Source organism: Lygodium microphyllum, chromosome 12 (assembly GCF_053477565.2).
Source record: "Lygodium microphyllum isolate KBCC chromosome 12, Lygodium_microphyllum_v1.1.10, whole genome shotgun sequence".
NCBI classification, from domain to species: domain Eukaryota; kingdom Viridiplantae; phylum Streptophyta; class Polypodiopsida; order Schizaeales; family Lygodiaceae; genus Lygodium; species Lygodium microphyllum.
In genome coordinates, this window is record NC_141146.1 from 89,550,739 (window position 1) to 89,572,587 (window position 21,849).

General features: G+C 38.8%; 1 protein-coding gene across 2 annotated transcripts; it reads right to left on the reverse strand.

The window, feature by feature from the left end:
• Window positions 1-1,063: 1,063 nt before the first annotated feature.
• LOC148028022 (phosphoenolpyruvate carboxylase-like) lies at window positions 1,064-9,083 on the reverse strand. Of its 2 annotated transcripts, none has more exons than XM_087689706.1 (11): window positions 8,861-9,083; window positions 8,293-8,745; window positions 7,810-8,210; window positions 6,696-6,780; window positions 6,362-6,584; window positions 6,100-6,203; window positions 3,586-3,673; window positions 3,275-3,429; window positions 2,094-3,092; window positions 1,606-1,992; window positions 1,064-1,521 (listed from the first exon to the last, which is right to left on the reverse strand). In XM_087689706.1, the coding sequence occupies exons 2-11, from the start codon at window positions 8,473-8,475 to the stop codon at window positions 1,243-1,245; spliced, it is 2,904 nt and encodes a 967-aa protein (XP_087545832.1). In that variant the 5' UTR covers window positions 8,476-8,745; window positions 8,861-9,083; the 3' UTR covers window positions 1,064-1,242. The 2 variants fall into 2 exon arrangements, with proteins under 2 accessions (XP_087545832.1, XP_087545833.1); XM_087689707.1 differs by having other exon boundaries at window positions 8,935-9,080.
• Window positions 9,084-21,849: the final 12,766 nt, after the last annotated feature.

A 21,849-nucleotide genomic window follows, 5' to 3' on the forward strand; every position in this document is an offset into this window, starting at 1 on the left:
CATTATGATAGCCTAATCATTTATGATCTTGTAAGTTAATGGTTTATGATCAAAATACATGGATGCCCATATCATTATGATATATAATAAGCACTAATCCTAATATATTTCTAGCCTAAGCATACTAGTCTACGACACAAGCATATCAAACCACGCTCGTATGACACAAGGACGGTGCACAACATAAGCATACTATACATCTACTATGACAAGCACATTAATGTCCACATGGGCATGCTAAAACACACTTACACCAAGTCAATGTTTACTACAGTTTAAAGAAAAAAAATTGACTTCATTCTAAACATAGTGCAAGATGCAAGCAACCTACACCAATATTTTCTACCCTTAACCAATGTTCTTTTCTAATCCCAAACTTGGTGGTGCACCATGCATGCAAACTGGCACCATGGTGTTACCTTTACTTTTCTTGTAATGCATTTCCTATTTGAGACTTATTTCCATAAAAGATGATTACAAACACTTGTAAATGCATTGAGCTATACGCTTCAACAAAGTTTTGTATTACTTGAACTTTTTGTATCAAACAACCAATTCCAAGTAATTTAGAGTGGTGTTTGTACCAGCACATCTTGTGCAAAAAAAGGGATCGATATCATTATCCTATGAAGCCTAAGATATTAAGCTAATAACATGTGAGGCACCCCTAACCCACCAAGCTAGAGTAAATAGTATGTGGGCACCTTATATTAAGCTAATAACAAGTGGCCACCTCTAACCCACCAAGTAGAGTTAATACTACTTGGAGCAATGATATAGGAATAAATTACTAGTATACAGTTTATCATTGCAATCTGAGATTTAAAAGACACATGCTTTGAGCACATTGTAGGGGAACCTTCATACAAACAACTCTCTTATTAGGCTCGCATTACTATGTCAAGCTCTTGACATTTTGACTTTAACCTGATGTATTTTACCATCCCTTTAGACCTGCAAAAGCTTAACGTCTCTAACATATCAATACAGAACTTTATCCACACATCTTGGTGGCCAGCAAAATGCTAAAGCCACTGAACAGAAAGTGAGGCATGCACTAATGAATTGCAAGTTCAGAGCTGAACTAAATTTCATGCACTCCATTGTTATTACAGAATCAGATCCTTCCTTTCACATCTGAAACTTGGTCATGATGATTAATCCAAGGACCAATGTCTTAGAGATGAGATTGACTGGTTTTATTAGAAGTCAACTGACAAGTTGCCATTATTTCCAATACTCTCAGCCGGTGTTTTGCATTCCAGCAGCAATACCCTTCATGGTCAGAATCATTGTATCCTCGAGGCCTGGGGCATACTCACTGGTGGTATTCAGAGAAACTAGCTCGGCAGCAGAGCTCCGGGACCTTATTACTGCAGGTCCTAGTTGAACATGCCCATCACGCATCTTTTTCAAAGTGTAGGCCTGCTGTATGTTCAATGTGGTGATGTATGGATCTCGCAGTATCAACCGCTGTTTCAAATAGGGATTATCCTCAAGCAGCTCCTTATGGCCTGCGACCTATAGCCAAAGAAACCCCCATCCATTAGAATCAAATTTCTCCAAAGGCTAAGATAAATACATAAAAGAATGGCAAAAAATTACCTTCAGTAGCAACTCTTTGGTCTGTTCATATTTTGTTAGTAGAATATCACCAAAAAACTTCAAGTCATTGCTTACAAGAAGTTTGTCATAAAGCGCAGCAATTCGAGGATCTCCCTTGGCAAACACCATTTCAACTAAATCAAGTGTTACTCGAAAGAAAGGCCATTCTCTATACATTTCTTGAAGCACCTCTAGATTATGAGGATCCTTCTCTAAAACCGCTGCAAAAGCTGCACCAAAACCTAACCAAACTGGTAAGTGAAACCTAGTTTGTGTCCATGCAAAAATCCAGGGAATCGCTCTCAAAGATTCAATGCCTCCACTGGGTTTTCTCTTTGATGGTCTGCTCCCAATGTTCATGCGACCATACTCAAGTACAGGTGTTGCCTGAAAAGGACTTGGAGTTAGGCCTTCAAATACAAGTCCCAAAACCACATCAGCAAAAACACTCTCCCATGTCAAAGGTCCAGATGTGGAAACAATCTTACCAGGTGGAAGTACTCCATAAACCTCGGTTCCTTGAAAACTATAGTCCGATATTCTTCAGTTGATACCAGAGCCATCTCATCCATCAATGTCCGCCACTCAGGTTTGGGCTTGATAGGCGGATGCATCCCATGCTCCAGTGTAGCAGCAGTAAACCGTTGCAAAGTGCGGAAGCACAAGTGCTCTTCACCAAATGATTGTTCAATCACTTCCCCCTGGATGGTCACTCGTAGAGAGCCATGAATGGTATCAGGGGGCTGAGACAAAATAGCAAGATGAGTGGGACCACCACCTCTTCCCACAGTTCCACCGCGTCCATGGAATATATTCAGCTTGACCCCAAACTGCTTGGCAACTTTGATGAGATCCTCTTGGCTTTTAAACAGCTGCCAGGCTGCTGAAAGCCGGCCAGCATCCTTACCTGAATCTGAATAGCCAATCATAACTTCCTGCTTGCCATCTATGCGATTTCTGTACCAATCGATGGAAAACAGGCGTGACAATGCAGCAGGTGCTGACTGCAAGTCTGCAAGCTTCTCAAATAAGGGAACAACTCTTAACGGGTGAGCAACTTTGCATTCTCGCTGAAGTAGCTCCACTGCTAAAACATCAGACGGAGTCATAGCCATGGAAATAATGTATGCACCAAAGGAGTCTGGCGGCAACTCTGATATAACGTGAAATGTCTCCAGGACATCACGCACCTCATCAGTTTTTGGCAGATCAGCGCCAAATAGAGGGCGTTTCCCCCTCAATTCTGACAACAACCACTCCTGTCGCTTCTCTTCTGACCATTCTTTATATGAACCCATGCCCAGGTATGTGGTGATGGCATCAATCACATCTGTGTGCCTGTCAGACTCCTGACGAATATCTAGCTTCACCAGGCTTAAACCAAAGCATGAAACCTGACGCATGAAATCAAGAAGACTACCATCTGCAATTGACTTATCACCGGTTGAACAAAGTGACCGGTAGCACACCTCCAAAGGCTCAAGAATCTTACAATTGTGTCACAAAAACAATGATATCAGGCCACAGTGGCAGTAACACTTCTGTCAATGCGAATTGCAACGGCAAAAAATGCATCAAGATGAAAGTTTAGCGCTCCTTACAGAGCTAACACATATGGCCTTGCAAGTAATACATGTGGTTATTTGGCTACTGAAAAAGCTTAGCATACCTGGTCAACTGATGTAAAAGTATCTTCCTCTGCTATCTCGGACTTTCCAGATGCCAGTAATTCACGCATGCGTTCCCTTGTATTGTATAGTTTATCCCGTACATTCCCTAAGACAACTCGGAAAGGTTCGTTGGGTGGAATGGGCTTCCAGAATTCTGTCAAATAAAAGACCTCTTATTAGCATTGATATTTTACAATGTCATTACGAACACTACGGAAAGCCCAGTAGAAACATGGCTGGGCCCAGCGCTTTCCATGCAGTGATGGCCATCTCTTACAGTTTCCAAGCGCTAGTATGTACATGGGCTTACCCATGTAGTGCTTTGCATCTTTCCGATAGGATGCCTCTATCTGCTGAACTCTTGCTCTGAGCTCATCACTGCAGCGCCACATAGAAAGCTGCAGGGCACAAATTAATCAAGTCAAAAAGAATTGCAGAATCAGTGAATTATGGAAAACAGAGACGATGAATGTATCCAACTGCATTGGCAATCACATCAACACACTGACGTGTTGCCAGCAAAGAACTGTTGTCCATGCCCTTTGCCAAACAAAGGGGATGCCTGATATCATCTCAAAAAAAGGGATATGCATGACACAAAGAGGAGGAGAAAAGCAGATAAGGAGGAGAATAGAACGATTCTTCATACATTGACCAGAGTAACATGTTCATAACCTTTTCAATTCGACTTTTTCACACTGAGTTTTTACCATTTAAAAAGCACAATTAGCAGCATTAAATGCAAAGAACATTTCCTCATACTTAGCACCTTTCATTGAACTGGAATCATGAAGTTACACATAGCATGTCCACTTACATGACAGGAAATTCACGTGTGAAAATAATCCACAACTAGTAGATAGCTTTTGAGCAGAATTATTGGAAAATCTGCTTTATGGTGAAATTGGAGTCGATTAATTCATGTTCTCACCCATATAAATTGGAGATGTGTTTGTTTGCCAAGAAAAATCAAATGTTCGAGTATCACATCTGCTTTACAGAGAGCCATTACAGTTTATTAATCACACTGCACCCATGTCTCAAACAAGTGCTTCTTCGCCAAACACTGGAGTATATGACTGCCACATTTCTAAGCAAAAACTATTGCCTTGATTTGTCAACTAGATGTGTCACAACTCAATAGAGGGAGAACTTGTATCCTTTTGTGTATTTAAACAGTACTTTGTTTTTGTTTGAAATTGTGCATACAGAAGAAGTAATTTGTTTTCATTTTGAATTGCAAGATATCTAGAACAGTACATTAGAGTTGGCCAATAATGAATGGTCATAAGTGTGGGTCCCATTAAAGAAACCCAAAACATCTTTTGCAATCATGTTTTCATCCATTGGAATCCAAGTTTCACTATCAATCACCACACAATTCCTCTTGGCACTTAAGTCTACTTTTCCTATACAAAGAGCTCTCTCCCTCTTGTTCTACATCCAGTTGCTTTGCTGTAATCTTGTGAACAGCAGCTGAAGATTGTCCCACAATTGGTCAAAGCCATATCCCTCTTCATCATCAAATCAATCAATTTCCCTCTTACTCTCAATAATATTTTACAAACTATGAGATTTGTAAACACAATTTCAGCACCTCTTCTGATGCATTTCTACTTCTCTTCTTCCACTTCCAGATCATCAAAAAAACCATGCCAATCATTACACACCAACCATGAAAAAATGGAAATTTTCCATCTCCTATTCTGCAGTTTGTAAAGACCTAGTTGATTTGTTTCATAGTAACTATCTGCATGTGAGTGTGTCCACGTTTGTACATCTTTGTATGACCTATGAGGGTGAGTAATACTTCTTTTCACTCTTAGGTTGATTGTAACTGAGCTTAGCCCTATGGCACTTGGGTTGAGCTGAAATACATTTCTTTCCCAAGGGATGTTTTTCCCATCTTCAACCCTCAGTCTGTCTACATTTTTTTTTTATACGCCTATGGTTGTAATACTTTTCCGAATAATTGTTATTTTCAGCCTCAATCATTCATTCTTTCAATTTCCTTGAAAAAGGTAGCCACAAAACTATGCAAATATTCTAACTGTTAATCATAATACAATATACAGGGCACTTAGAAGATGCCTACAGTTAGACAGCTACATTCACTGGAAGAGATAAAACTGCTTGATTCTGTGGCAAGGCTTTGTATGGGTTGTTGAGCCATAAACCACTGTAGCAAGACATAAGCAAAGAAGTCAGTTGAAAGAAGAAACTGACCGTTGCTGGATTCACGAGAAGCTTGTCCTCAATCTTTGTACATATAACCAGAAGCCTTTGATCTAGGGTTATCAACGGTTTCTTCATGCATCAAAACTATCATATTTCCCATCTTCGTTCAACTACTTCTATTTCCAGCAGTGGCAGCAGCTTCAGAGACAACCTGGGACTTATTTCAGCCATTGTACTTAATCTCTCTACTATCACGTGACTTAAACCCGCATGGAAATCTTTTTCTTTAACATCTCTCAGAAAACTATATGTCACCCTCATATGTCTACAAACAAGATTACAGCACCATACTACACCAGAAGATAAAGGAGGCAACAACTACAGCAGCCATACAGAAATACAAAAACTGACAGGAACCTGGAAATTCAGACAGATCAATATACCCAACAGAGGCTACTAGTTGGGCTTGCACCTTTTTCTATCAAAATATCTTGCCAGAACAGATCTGAAACACAAGAACATATCTAGAAGAGCGACAGTTCATTCCATGCCTATGCAGATTAGTAAGATAAACACAGAGTAATCAAGAATGCATCTTTCACACAGCAGGAAGTTCATAAATGTGACTTGTAACATTCCAGCTTACCTCAAACATCAAATCTTCTATCTGTGAGAAATAAAGATTTGATGCCATAAACCTTGCCAACAAACATACATCTCGTGTGACTTCTGGTGTTACTCGAGGATTACCTAAAAAATGAAGACAAATTAAGTTATGACATGAGTTATAAAAATCGCATTTCTATGCTAAGAATGGAGAGCCCGTTCTAGGATGACACAAGCCTTCCCACATTCTAGATGCAGAAGCCAACAAGGATGAAAATTGCCCAGACAAACTGGTAACATACCATCCCTGTCACCTCCCATCCAAGATGAGAACTGTATGAGAGGCACATTGTAGGGCAACCTCTCATCAACGCCAATATTGCTGAGTGCAGTATCCACACGTCGAAGAAACTTTGGCAAGCCCTTCCAGATAGTTTCATGAAAATAGCTCATCCCAGCTCGCATTTCATCTTGTGGAGCAGGAGGAGTCCGTTTTATTTCATCTGTTCGAAACGCAGCATGAATCTAAAAAGGCATGTCAGCATGAAATGAACTGGTTGAAAAACAATTGTTCTTAAAATTTTACATGTTTTCAAAAGCATGATTTGATCCACTGCAAAGCCAGCACAATCTTACTTCTCTCTGCAATGCTTCATCAAGCTCCCGTTTTTCATCTGGAGTAATGCCTGGCTGGTATAATTGGGATAAGCAAGTCCGAATTCTGACACCCCCACCCATTAAAAAAAAGCAGGTTCAAAATTTACATCAGGACCCTGCAAAATACTGCAAATGGAAGCCCATGAAGCTTCACAGAAGAACACAAAGTGAATCATTGACCCTAAATTATGAGTTGTTTCTATTTTCTTAATACATGCATGATTATGTGTAAATGCAACTAGATAAATCTAGGCTCAAACCACAGGCATAATCACCCACTTTCCCATAGTAAAAGACAGAAGTAGCCCACCTGCCTGCATTAACAGAAGCCCTTATATTTATAAAACCCAGATCCGCATCCTATATGTGGCCAAAATCATGCTTTCATGGACTACAGAGGCTTTATGAGATACAAAATTACAGGTGTGTGCATTCAAAAGAAGCGCAATAAGAAGCTAAAGCATACCCAAATTTAACCTAGAGAACAGACCAATATTGACTGTAAGGGCTCATCTGCTCAATTGACTTGAGCATAACCTTCCATTGGGGTCAAATACTAAGTACATATAATATGTTACGCCTCCACATTGATAAGAAATAAAAGACAAAACACTTTTGCATGATCCCATACTGGTACCATAGCGGGCTCATAACCAGTCCTTCCTAAGATTGTAGTTCCTTCCACATCCATCATGGCTCTTGTCAAAAGATTCAATCCCATGGTAGCAGCACTAGCACTTCTTAGGAGCCCCCTCTGACCAAGTTACTAAATTGTGATCAAGTTCAACAAAACCAGTAACAAAACAGCTACAAATGTATATTTGACTAACAGCAACAAGTATTTTCTTCACATTCACTGCAGCTTGATTTTTTTTTTTCTCCTTAACTGGCATATACCAAATGGGCACAGTCAGGCTTGAACAGAAAGAAACGGGTTTGCATATCAATTTAGAGGAGCTATAAGATAGAGGAAATTTGAAGCTTACAGAGAAGAACATTATGTTACCGACAAAAATATCAAAAACAAGTGCGCATGAGATTACCCTACCATAATTAAGAGAAATGATAAACTAATTCAATCCAAACAGCATACCGTCCATGTTTCTGAAGCAGTGATCGTCGAACAGATTGAGTAGGATGAGCTGTCAAAACAAGGTCAACTGTTTGATTCTTCAATGCCTCAAATATCTCCTTAGGAGATTTGTTCAGCTCATAGACAAGCCTTCTAAAAGTCTCGTCGATGTCTGACTCTGTGAGAGCACAATTCTCATCCCCAATGTTCCCGCTTTTGTTCTTCAACCGTCTTCGATGTGCGATTTGCACTTCCTCAGCCAAGTTACCCAAGTTCAACATGTGTGAAAATGAACTCGACACAACAATGGAATTGCCTGGGTCAAGACAATTGAGGACATCACATAACTCTTCCAGCTTATCCGGGTCAAAGTGACCCTCAGGATTGCTATATTCTCCTGCGATTTCATAGCATCTTTGGACCTGTAACAGACAAGACCACCTGGATATTAGGATGTGGTCGTGAAACAACTCCTGCAGGCATGCATTCAACATTGCACATTACCGTTTCCTTCATGTCTTCTCCGTGCAGATCTTGCAGGACATCAAGAAACCGATCAAGCAGGAGTGCATCGTACTCGATGAGCTTATCATCCTCAGACACTCTGTCGGGAGCAAGCTGGCGGATATGGGCATCAAGGGATTTGGAAGAAACCAAGGACTTGTTGATCTTCTTCTGATCCTCCATGGCCTGAGCTAGCAGCAGTGGGAATGGAGCTGTGGGGTTGATGATGGGCTGACCTACATTAACAGACTGATGATGCTTTTGAGAAGGGTTATTCCCAAGATGTCTTTGAGTCAAAGCGGCTATTTATCTCGTCCTCTTTCAACACACTGATTAAGGCTTCAGCCTTGCACACATCTGGACTGTGGGGACTCGGGGCAGTGTGTGATAGTAAACAAGCATTCTTCTTTGTAGACTGTTTTCCCTCTTGTTAAAAGGCCCTGGCCCTGTGACCTGTCATTCATCAATCCCAACCAAGCCAAAAAATATAAATGGCAGAATTACAAAAGAAGAACCAAAAAAATGCATAATGACTCAGGAGATTCAAAAGGGAGGGTGTGGCTGCAACCCTGTGTGTGCTTGGCACGTTCTTCTCACACACAGACAACACCAATGGCAAAAGGGAGGAGTCCAGATGGTGACCTCACACACAGACAACACCTGTCTCCTGCTTCATCCTTTTTCTAAGTCTCCTCCTCCTCCTTTATATAAGTCGTGGTCGTCTTCTTCTTCTTCTTGCTTTTATGTCTGTGCAAGGCATGTCCATCGGATTATCCATTGTTCACCTCGCCACGGTCCCCCCCCGTCCCAGACGACCCCCCCCGGGGCGTCCCCCCCTGCATAACGGCAGATCCCCTTAGTCCTCATTGACAATTAAAACTACAGGTAAGATAATCAATCCCATACCTTATGCACTAAAGTGAGAGCCCTAGAGCTTAGCATTGCTCCTTGCCCAATGGCCAAACCCACATGATAAAGGAGCTTTAGACTTTTTTGGCCCCCACTTTTGCTTCACATCCAACATGTGAGCACAAGTTACATGGTCTATACGCACATTACCAACAATAAAATTAGCCGCCGTCCTCAGCACGGACTACCCTATAGCATGTCTTTCAAGCCACAACTATGCTTAGAGGACATTTCAAAGTAGTACTCTTGTTTTCAACCACAATGGATAACATGTGATCTTTACTCTTCTCTCAAGCCGCCTTCTCTCTTAGAATTTCCAATTTGAAGAGGTCCAATAACATAAAATCAAGGCATCCGGCAAATCCATAGCCAAGGCACTTGGTTGTCCTAAAAGTCGTAATAAGAACTTGGACCACTAACAATTGGTGTATTAAGATCTTACCAATTTTCCCATTAGAGCTTCATTTTTGTCATTTGACCACTATTGCAACTCCCATTTGTTATGGCAAAAGCATGGTAATAAAGTTAATTATTCAATACCCTAAGACCCCTAAAGCAGTAGTGAAAGTGAGATGGATACTTAAAAGCTCTCTCTTCACTTTGTTCAAGCAAAGCTCAGCAATGGGTTCATTGGGTGTTGTAAAGTATGAAAGGCTCTAGTATGGGTTGAGTTCCAAATCATACCTTTGTATATGTATCCTTTTCACTTACTTAATAACTAACTTCTCATGAACATCTTGAGAAACAAACTTCATCCTATATAAATCCTGGGTGACCTCGCATCACAGACCATCCCAAGTCTCGTGGCTCACTTCCCTAGCTCCATGGCTTGCCTCAACCCCATGGGTTATCCTGGCTTGCACAAGAGGCATAAAGCTCGATTGCCTAGGCTTCTCACAAAACACCCACATACTAAGGGGCAAAGGATAGTTGTTCCCTGGTGCCATGAACCTTGAAGGAGTGTTGCCAAGCTACCCAAGCTCAACCCCACTACCCTTATACCTCTAATGCCAAAGCCAAATCTAAATGGGCCCTTTTAGGTTTTTGAGAGCAAATACAAGTGTAAACTTCAAATATAACAAACTAAAAAGCTTTTGCAAACTATTGAAAAACCAATAAATACTATATCATGATCAAGAATAATGCAAACCATGTCCCGTTTTGAGTGTATATAAATGTTACATAGTTTTATTACTTGATCCTAGAGGTAAAATCTTAATTTTGGAGTGTTGCACCACCTTTTAAGAAGCATGCAAATCCATGTTATGTATCATTAGGTTACATTTTGGGTGTTGGCCACAAAGAAAGTTGGCAATGTACGAATCACATGGGATGTATGTAGCCTAATATGAAAGGTGAAAAATGCTAAGGAAAAGAGCATTACATTCATGAGTAAAAGTTTGATTAATACTATATAACATATGACGATCAATTTTGTATAAATGCATCACATAACATATAATACTAAGGAAAGGAGCATTATATTCATGAGTAAAAGTTGATTAATACTATATAATGTATGCCAACCTATTTTGTATAAATGCATCACATAACATGTATAATTAATACTATATAACGTATGCCATATGCCAACCTATTTTGTATAAATGCATCACATGACATGTATAATTAATACTATATAACGTATGCCATATGCCAACCTATTTTGTATAAATGCATCACATAACATATATACTTTATGTAATTTAGTGTATCCATGCAAATGGACCCCTCTAAGCACTTATTACCCCAAGAACCCAAGAGGTTGGAAAATTTGTCAAGAGATGAGAACAAATAAGTCTTTTACCATAGATTTAATATCTCAAGTATGACCAAATATATCTAAGTCCTTTCCCAACACATTAGCACCCCTTTCTAGGCTTGAACTTCCTCATCCCAATCAAGACATATACAAGTGCCCTTTGGTTAGGAAAATCCAAATCTAGCATAAAAATGATAACATGACCTTTGAGCTTCACTAGATTCATGCATTTGAACATGATTTGTTGATCAAAACCAATGATCAATCAACAAGCTTCCTTTTGAGGGATTAGAACCAAAAGAACTCCTCAATCAAAAGATAATTGATGCAAGACTTTGCTTTCTCTTTTCTCACTTGTTTTTGTCTTTTCTTTCTACCCCACATTTTTAGTTTTTTAACTTCACTAACATTGGGTCATGAAACAAACATTTTTACTCTTCAATCGACATATTGTATTATTGATGCTAATGCTAATTACTTCATTTGCATCCTTATATGTAACTTATGGCCTTGGCATTTGGTAAGTGTTACATTAAAGGCATTCTTCCCTTGGCCTACTAGCCTTGGCTCCTTAAGAGACCATAATCTAAATACACCTTTTAAAGAGACAATTGTATACTCCAAAATTACACTATTCACATCGAAGTACATAACTAACCTATGCAGCCTTACTAATCATACAAGTTACACTCTTTAAAGGGGCAACTTGCTTGCACCAAAACTAAACTCTTCACACCAAAGTACATGACTAACCTATAGAGAAGACCTATACAAACTACTATTGGTCCGAAATTAGAATGTGGTTCTTGCTTTAATTATCCCAATAGTCCAAAGAATAAATTATTCCACATGGAAATACCCCAATCTACATGTTGTTGTGCCCAATTTTAATCGATCAATGTGGTATTGTCCAAGTCATTTCTTAGAACATCATGCTTAAATCATCACATTAGCCCAAAGAACATTTTATTCCATGTAGAAGCACACCAATCTACGTATTTATTGAATGCAACTTCCTTCAATCAATTCAACCAATGTTGGTGTTGATTAAGTACATTTGTTAGCTCTTCACGCTACATTTTAACCTTAACTAGCTATGTACTACCATCATTGGTGTATTAACTTTTCTCAAATGAAATGCTATTGAATTTATCTTCTCCAAAATTCATAATTTGTGAAAGTTATCTTTTCTTCTATAGCATTCAAGGAATCCCTTGAACTTGATATCAAATAACCAAAAACCTATATATTTCTCCAAGAAGTTATTATACTAACCTAAATAAGACAAGATCACATTGTTACTTCTAAGGGTTTATGATATGAAACAACTAAAAACCCCAAGGAAGCTATTTCACTAATCTAAACAAGACAAGATTAGAATGTTACTTCTACATGGAAATTGGCATGTTTGGGCCCATTGATCCCAATACAAGGATTCAACTTTGAGGATGATTAGATTTTTCATTTTTCCTTTACACAAAAAAGAATGTCATTTGGTGCTTCACACTTTTCACATAACTTAAATTTCATAATGAATCAATGTAGTTAGATTGGTGAACCACTAAGATAAAGTCAAGGTAGAAGGTTCTAAATTAATAATTTATAATGCAACAATGGACTATGATTGGTAAAGGATGCACTTTGACTACAAATTGCGTAGCTTAAACTAATGCTTACCTTCTTTAAATAAGGTAATCCTCTTCTTTCCATTTAACATGAAATAGCATAATTCGATCTAGTGCATGCCTAATGTCTTTTGCCAAATTTTACAACTTGCTTCTCCATTTAATGTGCAATTGATAAGTTTTAAATTTTTGGATAAAAATATATATATTTCATACAAATTAGGTGTAATCTTCATAACAAGTTTAAAAAAAGCTTATCATGACTATACTACACAAGGATTGTAACATGCATGATAAAGAGAACAATCAAGGGCCTTTAAATCATATCGTAAATGGTGCAAGAAGTAACCTCCTTCATTATATGTGCTCATTAATAATACCTTAGAAATGCAAGCACTTAGTTCAAAGTTCATCCGCTCAATTGTGTCTCGCTCTTAGCCTCTGGAAAGAAGAACCATCCAATATAGTTGCAAAAGGTTTCATGCCACCATGCTTCAAGAGAAAGCTCCATGTGGAGTTAGGAAATTTGATATTTTTCGGGGAAAGGGCAATGCACTAACATGGTTATTTTTGTACATGTCATAATGAGCTTGACTATGATAAGCTAAGCATAGGTGTCATTTATATTTAATTATGATAAGGCATCTTTCTTTTTCTCAATTAGCAAACCCTTACTTAATCAATTCTAAAAGTGGGACAAGGGATTTCCTTCAAGTAGGGACCACCACATGGACTCATAAAGGTGACCTCTACTACATTCTCTACTAAAGTTTGAAGTGAGCATTCTTTGGTTTTGAATGGATGAGTGTTCAAGTGTCAACATGAGTATGACCACAAGGTTGTGGACTTTTAGTGGTGGGTCTTGCTTGTTTATTCATATTCCCTTGAGGATGAAGCATCTTTCTATTAAAAAAAGAGCATCAAAACAAAAGGGGCAACATGAAAAGCCAACATTATAAAGATGGTAGCTATCCTCTTTTTGGCATTTGAAATATTATTCAAAGTGCCTTCTTATTCAATGCAAAGAGCAAGTATAATCTAAAGTCTCTTTGAAGTAAGAACCACTAGCTCACTTATTGTACAAGATTAACCCCTATTTACAAGTAATGCTCAACTTCACAAGTGCTTATTGCCTGATTATGTTGCTTTGAAATAAACATGCTTTTGGACTTCCATTTTTAAATAAACTCTACTATTTCTTGAGTGTTGCATTACATTGTTGACATCTTGTTCAACAATTATAATCTAGCTACTCATTCTACACTACATTATTGGAGAAGTGGAAGTTCTCAAAGTCAATCACAAGAAATGTTCCTTCCTCATGTATAGCCTAAACTTTGTCTACCAAGTATGATCACACAAACATTTACATTCTTTCCAACCTACATTCTACTGGGCGACTCATATGTTGAATCAACCAAATTGGTATTTTGGCCAGTACACTTTCTTTCCCATTGGTTATGGTGTTCTACTATAAGATATACACATGTAAAGCAACAACCCTCTTAATTTTTTAAGAGTAAGTTTCAATGACACATTAGAGATGTGGACCTTTTGACAAGATAAACACTACATGTGTTTTTCATTACATCTTTAGTTTTCGATCTTACTTTTAGCAAGATTAGTCCATTTTCCATTAGTCATTCAAGTCTTAAGTTTTGCCAACAAGTAGCAACTCAATTAGAGGGGTGGTTGTGTGAGTAACATGTGGTTTGGGTTTAAATCCTCTCAGTGAATGGTTCCGTGATGTCTTCATCCTTAAATATGACTTTTGGGTGACCAATCAATGCCCCAACTCAATAGAAAGTGTTGAAAATGGCATGCATTAAATTAAGTCTTAACTGCTCAATGATCTTTAAGTGTAGGAGTATGCTTAGTTTCGTTCATAAATGAGATTTTATATGGTAACTTCAATATCCTTGAATTGACTTTATTGTTTTAACAAGTGGATGGAGGGAACCTAATCACAACTTCTTACTTTCCATGTTTCATGTTGGTTCTATGAAATAGGTTTAAGAATGCTATTAGCCCCACCTATCCATAACATTGATTCTCTATATAAAGAAGGAGGTGGGGCAAGAATGAAATACTTTATTTTTTCAAGTGATGTGGACGTAGGCTTTGTAAGAAGCTAAGAAGTGACATGTCTTACCATCTTCTATGGCTTAGTAAAATCATTCTACTCCTTTGTATGGTCTTTAAGTTCTTTAAAGTGTCATTATAGGCACAAGCATAAAGTCAATTAGTATAGCTAAACTAAACCATGGAATATTCCTTGAGATATGTGGCTGTAAATTTTTAGGCGATGTTATTTTTCATCACTAAATATGAAAAACTTGCATATCCATGTTTGTATGTCTTGTTATATGAATGTCTGCCTTGAATTTGTGTGGAAGATTGAGTATGCCAAATTTGTAAGTCTTTCACGCTTGAAATAATAGAGTTTCCTTAAAGTGATGCTTAATGTCCACTCAATAGAGCAAATGCTGGATTTATTCAACATTCTTAGGGTGACATAACCAATGCATAAATAGAAGCTTATGGCTGTATATACACCCTTTGAATAATTGAAGTGCCAATTATTGTTTCTAAAAATTGATCCATTTGACCCATCTTACTTCACAATTTTTTGAACATTTGAGATGTTAAAAGTTCTAGCAATAAATTTCTCAAATAATACATTAGACCCATGTTACCACCCAAAGATTAAGGATCTTGAAAGTCCTAACATGCTTTAGATGCACTAAGCATTCTCATGCCTTGACCTAATTTTTTAACATCAAGGTGTCTCATCATTGTTGGAGCTTTTCAAAATTCCTAGGGTCACATAACTAATGTATTGATAGAAGCTTATGGCTATATACACCCTTTGAATGATAGAAGTGTCGATTATTTTCTCAAATTTGATCCATTTGACCCATCTTACTTCACAACTTTTTGAACATTTGAAACATTAAAAGTTCTAGCGATCATTTTCTCAAACAATACACTTGACCCATGTCACCACCAAAAGATTAAGGATCTTGAAAGTCCTAACATGCTTGGGCTAAACTAAGTATTCTTATACCTTGACCTATTTTTTTAACATTAGGGTGTCTCATAAGAGACTAAAGATCTAGAGAATCTAAGCATATTTGGATAACTAAGTATCACCAATAGATCACAATTATATTAAAATAGACAAATATTATAGGATAACCAAAGATAGTACATAGTTTCTGTGGTGTGTTGACCTTGCATGCACATCTTGATGAATTGATAACTTCAGATGCTTTTCAAAAATCGAACAAATGAATAAAAGAAGCAACATTAAGAAAGATTTGTTTCACTATACCAATTTATATTAACTTGCTCATATATTAAAGAAACCACCAAATGAATGAATACTTATAATGGTCCAAGCCTATATCCCTCAATACATTATACATTCTACTTTTTGTAAGATTCCATTGCATAGTCAATTCTAGTTTTCAATCCAATTGTGATGTGCCTTTGATGTAGGCATTAGCTTAAACCTAGAATGTGTTTGCACATTGGTTCACATGTTAATCGCCCGTAGCACAAAAATATCAACCCTAGAGATTAACCTAGAATATTTTAAAAGGGTTCCACCTAGAAATAAGACAACAAAATTAGCACCTACTCATGAATCTTATTAAGTTAAGTACTAGCTGGTGAATAATAGCCATGTTGGTCTGTTGACTAGGTAATTTAATCTTATAAAAATCACCAAAAAGAAGTCCATGATCTAGATGAATGGCGAGTCAATTAATGATTGTGTATTGATTGTATTAGGATAAGCCAAGAGATTATATGTTACTATGTTTTGGTAGTGATGTGTGTGAACACATTGGACCATTGGGGCACTTTTTTCCCCTCTTTAGAAGGTTTTTTCCCAAGTCCTTATATATATGCCTATTCACTTTTAGGGCACACTTAGACTTGTAACTCTTCTCTCTTGATACCTCTCAAGCTTATTCTTCTCCAAGCTATGCACTTGCATTCATGCAACCCTAACTCCAACAATTGGTATCAAAGCAGGCTTTGACCTCTTGGGCAAAGTCATCAAAACCCTCCACTTGATTTCCTTAGATAGATTTGACAAGCATTCACAGGTCCACAAATATTGTGGGACAACCCATACGGGCTAAGTGTATCATATTTTTTTTCGATTTCAATTTGACCTTTGTTTACACTACTGCCATATATTGCTTAGGCTAGGTTTTCAGGTTTTGCTCTAGTTGATGCTAAAGCACCACCACCACCTACTCTTGAGTAGGTTCATTGGGATGAAAGAGATGGAGAGGCTCATGATTTGATTATATTGTTTGTTAAACATACAAGTAGTTAGAAAGTGAACATATGGATGAAGGTGACTCCATGGATATTTTTTAAACAAAGATTAAAGATCTTAATGAGTAGTTGATTGCCATGGATATCTACTCTTCATTTGATGATAAAAGACAATCTGAATGCTTTGTCATTTGATGAGTTGGTTTTTGTTTTGTTGCAAGACGAACATTGTATCAAAATAGGTACATTACGTGTGTTGCAAATCAAGCTTTTGTGGCTAGTCAAAAAGGTAAAGGAAAAGCTTTCTTTTCTGCTAGTAAGTAGAAATTTGCAAATGCTGCTTAGAAAACGAAGGCTGATAAGTATGAGAAAAGAAAAGAAAGTCAAATGTTTTACATGTTTTGCAAGGCAAAAGATCGTGTCATAAAGGACTGTCCTAAATTGGCTACTGCAAAAGAGGCTAAGAAGAAAGAGGTTGGTGCAAGACATGACAATGGTGCCACAAATCATATTACTTCTCTACATAGTTTGTTCACATTCCTTGAGCATGTCCCTAAGGGAAATACTGTGGTGTACCAATAACTCCTCTTATCCTATCAAAGGAGTTGGTATATACTATTTGAAGGGAAGACAAAAGCATTGGAGGTGTGAGCTATGCTAGATGGAGCAAGAGAGCAAGAGAGAGGGACTCAAGATTTAGGAAGTTCAATGGTCACAATGTGTGACTAGCCTCCCTTATTCTAGTAGTCATTGAAAGAATAAAGAATAAAGTGATAGTGATGGGCACCTACTACCTACAATGTATAGGAATGCGGGTACTATCAGTGTAGTAATACATAAGCAGTGTAGGTGCAGACAACTACACCCCCAACAACCTTCCACTGAAAGGGGAATGTGTCCCTAGTGAGGAGAGAATAAGAAAAAAGTGACAAAGCACAAATGTACATAAAGTACAATAGGATGAGAAAAGATGATATCTCATCCAACATCCATAAGCTTCCTTAAGGAAGGCAAAACATTCTGGTAAGAGACTTTTAGTGAGCAGATCTACAAGATTTTGGTTAGTTGAAATCTTGAGAAGCTTGATGGACTTGTCCTCAACAACCTCTTTGATAAAGTGGTGATACATCTCAATGTGCTTTGTCTTTACATGGAAGACCAAATTCTTGGCCAACTCAACAGCACTCATAGAATCCAAATACAATGTAGGGACCACATCAATAATACCAAGGTCTATGACTGAATAGCCTAACCAAAGAGCCTCCTTGCAAACCTCATTGGTTGCAACATACTTTGCCTATGTAGTTGATAGGGTCGTGCATTTTTGCGCCCTGGACATCCAAGAGATAGCACCTCGAGTAAAGGTGAAGACGTAACTAGAGATGGACTTCCTACTGTCTACATGTCGTGCATAATCAAAGCAAGTACCCCCTGTCTCATGTATCTTGGCCACCATAACATATGTACATATTTGTAGTGCTCTTAAGATATTGCATCATACCCTTCATGGCATCCCAATTCCATCAGCTAAATGTAACCATATAGCGTACCACAACTCCCATTACAAATGCTATATGAGAATGAGTGGCTATCATAGCATACATCAAACTACCCACAGAAGATGCATAAGGGATCTTGGCCATCTCAACCTTCTGCTCATCAGAGTGCAGACAATCGGCCTGACTAACCTTCACATGAGAAGGTAAAGGGCAACCAATGGGCTTAACATCTTGCATATGTAACCACTTAAGGACCTTTTGTATATACTCCTCTTGACAAGTAAAGGAGCCCCATAGAGCGATCACATGTAATGTGCATCCCAAGGTTATGTGAGGCCTATCCCATGCCTTTAATCTCAAAGCTCTTCTTGAGCTAACTTTTCAAGGCATGCAAATCATCATCATGAGCACTCCTAGCAATCAATATATCATCGACATAGACTACCAAAATCATAAGACTGCCATCACAAGCCTTCTTCATGTATAAACATGGATCCATATTATGACATGTATATCCCTATGAATGCATGAAAGTATCGAACTTGTGGTACCATTCCCTAGGTGCTTAAGGCCATAAAGGCTCTTTCTCAACTTGCATACTAGGTGCTCTCTACCCTCTTCTTCAAAGCCCTTAGACTACTGCATATAAATCTCATCATGCAAGTCCCCATGTAAGAAATTTGTCTTGATATCTATTTGATAGAGGTCCATATCTAGTTGCACAACCAAAGCCAAAACCAAGTGTAGGATAGCCACCTTGACTACAGGAGAGAAGACTTTATCGAAGTCAACATTGTGCTCTTGATTAAAACCCTTAGCAATCAATCTAGCAACATAGGCTAGCTTGGAACGTCTAAGGGTACTCTTCAACTTGTACACCCACCTGCATGGCAAAGCACGCTTTTCACGAAGCAAAGGAACCAAATTCCACATATGATTTTTTTGCAATGAGTCATACTCTTACTACATGGCCCTCTCCCAAGAGTGATTGTCACCTTTGTGCATGGTCTCATCATAGGTAAGAGACTCACCAACACATCTATCACCATAACGTAACCCATGAAAGGTGCAAATCAATCAAGCTAATGCCTATCTCTAGTAAATCATCTCAAAACAGGCTATGGGGCCTATACATCCTATATAATATCATGGTATTGGGTCATTGGAGTATTAGCTGTTGTAGGTTGTCTAGCCATCTATACAATAACAGGAGGCTCCTCCTGAAATATCACCTTGCGTGGTACCTTAACGACTTGCTTAGGTTGCTTATGCATTTCTCATCATGGAAAACAACATCATGTCTGTGAATGACCTTTCGAGCTTGTGAATCCCAGAGGCAATAGCCTATCTCATGTGCATCCCTATAACCAAGAAAGATGTATTTTATGGACTTATGATCCAACATTGTGCATGTCTTTGGAAACATGGCAGAAAGCCTCACAACCAAAAACACACAAAGGAGCAAATGATGGGGGTTTTTCAAACCATACCTCCTCTGCAACTTGATAGTCAAGAGTAGTGCATGGGGATTAATTAATCAAATGTACAACAATATTAATTACCTCAACCCAAAAGTGATGTGATAAACCTGCTTGGCTAAGCATACTACAAACTTCGTTCTGAATCGTCCTGTTCATGTGCTCAGCCTTACCATTATGGGGTGGGGTGTATGAGGCAATCAACTAATGTTTAATATCCCTCTCATCACAAAATTTTTCAAATGCTTTAGATACATACTCTCCTCCATTGTCAAATAGTAGGTATTTCAACACATACCTAGACAAGTTCTCTATTGTTTGATCGTAGGTATTTCAACACATACCTAGACAAGTTCTCAACAAAACCAAGCCAAAGCTGAAAAGTAGCCAATACTTTCGATTTTTGCTTTATGGGGTATGCCTAGACCTTATGTGAGTAATCATCAATGAAAGTAACAAAATACTTCGTGCCACCTAATAACTTGTAGGGTGTAGATCCACAAATATTAGAATGAACAAGAGCCAAAGGCTTACCCATAAGTATAATGCCAGACTTCTTATGCAAATTATGAGTCTACTTGCTCCCATAAAGTCAATGATTACAAGAATCAAGATATTATAGTCAAGGGGCAAAAGATATTGCAAATGGGAAAAAATTTTCATTCCCTTTAATGACATGTGCGCAAGGTGTGGGAGCTTTCACTCAACCGCCAAGACCCACGGACCGCTTATTGTTTCAAGCATTCCAAGTGAGCTCTAATAGCTATCTCTCACCTAGCCGATGCGCCGTCGATCCTACGAGTGTAGTGAGCTTACCTTGATGCTTGATTGAGTACCCTCCTCTCCCTTGCACTCCGGTAGCTCCACGATTCTTGATGCTAGCTCAAGCATCCTCAAGCCTCCTCCATCTCCAAGCTCCATCCTCCATAGCCGCGCGCACAAGAGAGGAGAAGAGAAGAGAAGAGAAGAAGAGAAGAGGAGATGGTGAAGAGCTTCACCCTCTTGATCCCTCACTCTCACACACACTCACTCTCACACACACTCACTCCCTCACACTCACACTCCCTCTCTCAAGAGCACACACAAGCAAGAAGGAGAGAAGAAGAGAGGAAGAAGAAGACTCTTTTTGCCACACACCAAAGAATGAGCTTCTCATTCACTTTTCAACTTTATATACAAAGCCCTAAATCCGTTTTGGTCTTTGGGCAGTCATCCCCTTTTCCCTCTTTTACATGGCCGACCGTAGCCTAGGCCCTTTTTCCCATTTCCCACCATTCTAATTTATCCTATTCCCAACTAATGCATACACTTTGCACAGGAGCGAGCCTGGCACTCTTTTACAAAGATTCAGGGACGCTCCCACATTTTAATGGTGTGCCCTTTTTCTCTTTTGTTGTCCGGGCCGACACTGAGGCTTTTTGAGGGTCGTGCCCGAACATTTAAATTTTTCAGGGATTGGTTACCGGTCAAGGCGCCTTTTTCTGCTTTTATCCTGCGCCTTTTTTGCTATTTCCATTTTTTTTCTATTTTTCGCTCCTCTGTGCTGCGGGAAACACGGTAACATTACTCCCCTCCTAGCCAAGTGCCAGTCCCATGGCACTGCGGTGGGACGTAGTGGCTAGTTAGGTCGGCTGCTGTGGAACAGGTAGGTGGGTGACACTGCTTCCAATGTGGTTGGGTGAATGATAGGTGATGGAGTTTAAGGACGATGACCAGGAAAGATTCCGACGTGCTTTAGGCTCCATGGAGATACTCGGCATCTTTCACACTGTTGTGGTGCCCCTTATGTAGCCGGTCGTCTTTTGAGTATCAGAAACGCTTGAAGCAATAAGCAATCCCTTAGGAGGATGGTATTGTAGGGATTTATTCTGGAGAAACCCCCCCGAACGCTATTTGCCTTGAAATTCCGTGGCTTTGATTGAAGATCCTTGTCTTTGAGTTGAAGGTCTTCAGGCTTGTGGAATCAATAAGCGATCCGTAGATCTTGAGGC

Bases quoted from the DNA above. Each gene is read 5' to 3' on its own strand.
- LOC148028022 (XM_087689706.1), bottom strand. From the start codon at position 8,475: ATGGAGGATCAGAAGAAGATCAACAAGTCCTTGGTTTCTTCCAAATCC. The intron at 3,093-3,274 runs GTATGCTAAGCT...CACAATTGTAAG, and splicing joins CTTTTACATCAGTTGACCAG to ATTCTTGAGCCTTTGGAGGT. The intron at 1,993-2,093 runs GTAAGATTGTTT...AGTCCTTTTCAG, and splicing joins TTATGGAGTACTTCCACCTG to GCAACACCTGTACTTGAGTA.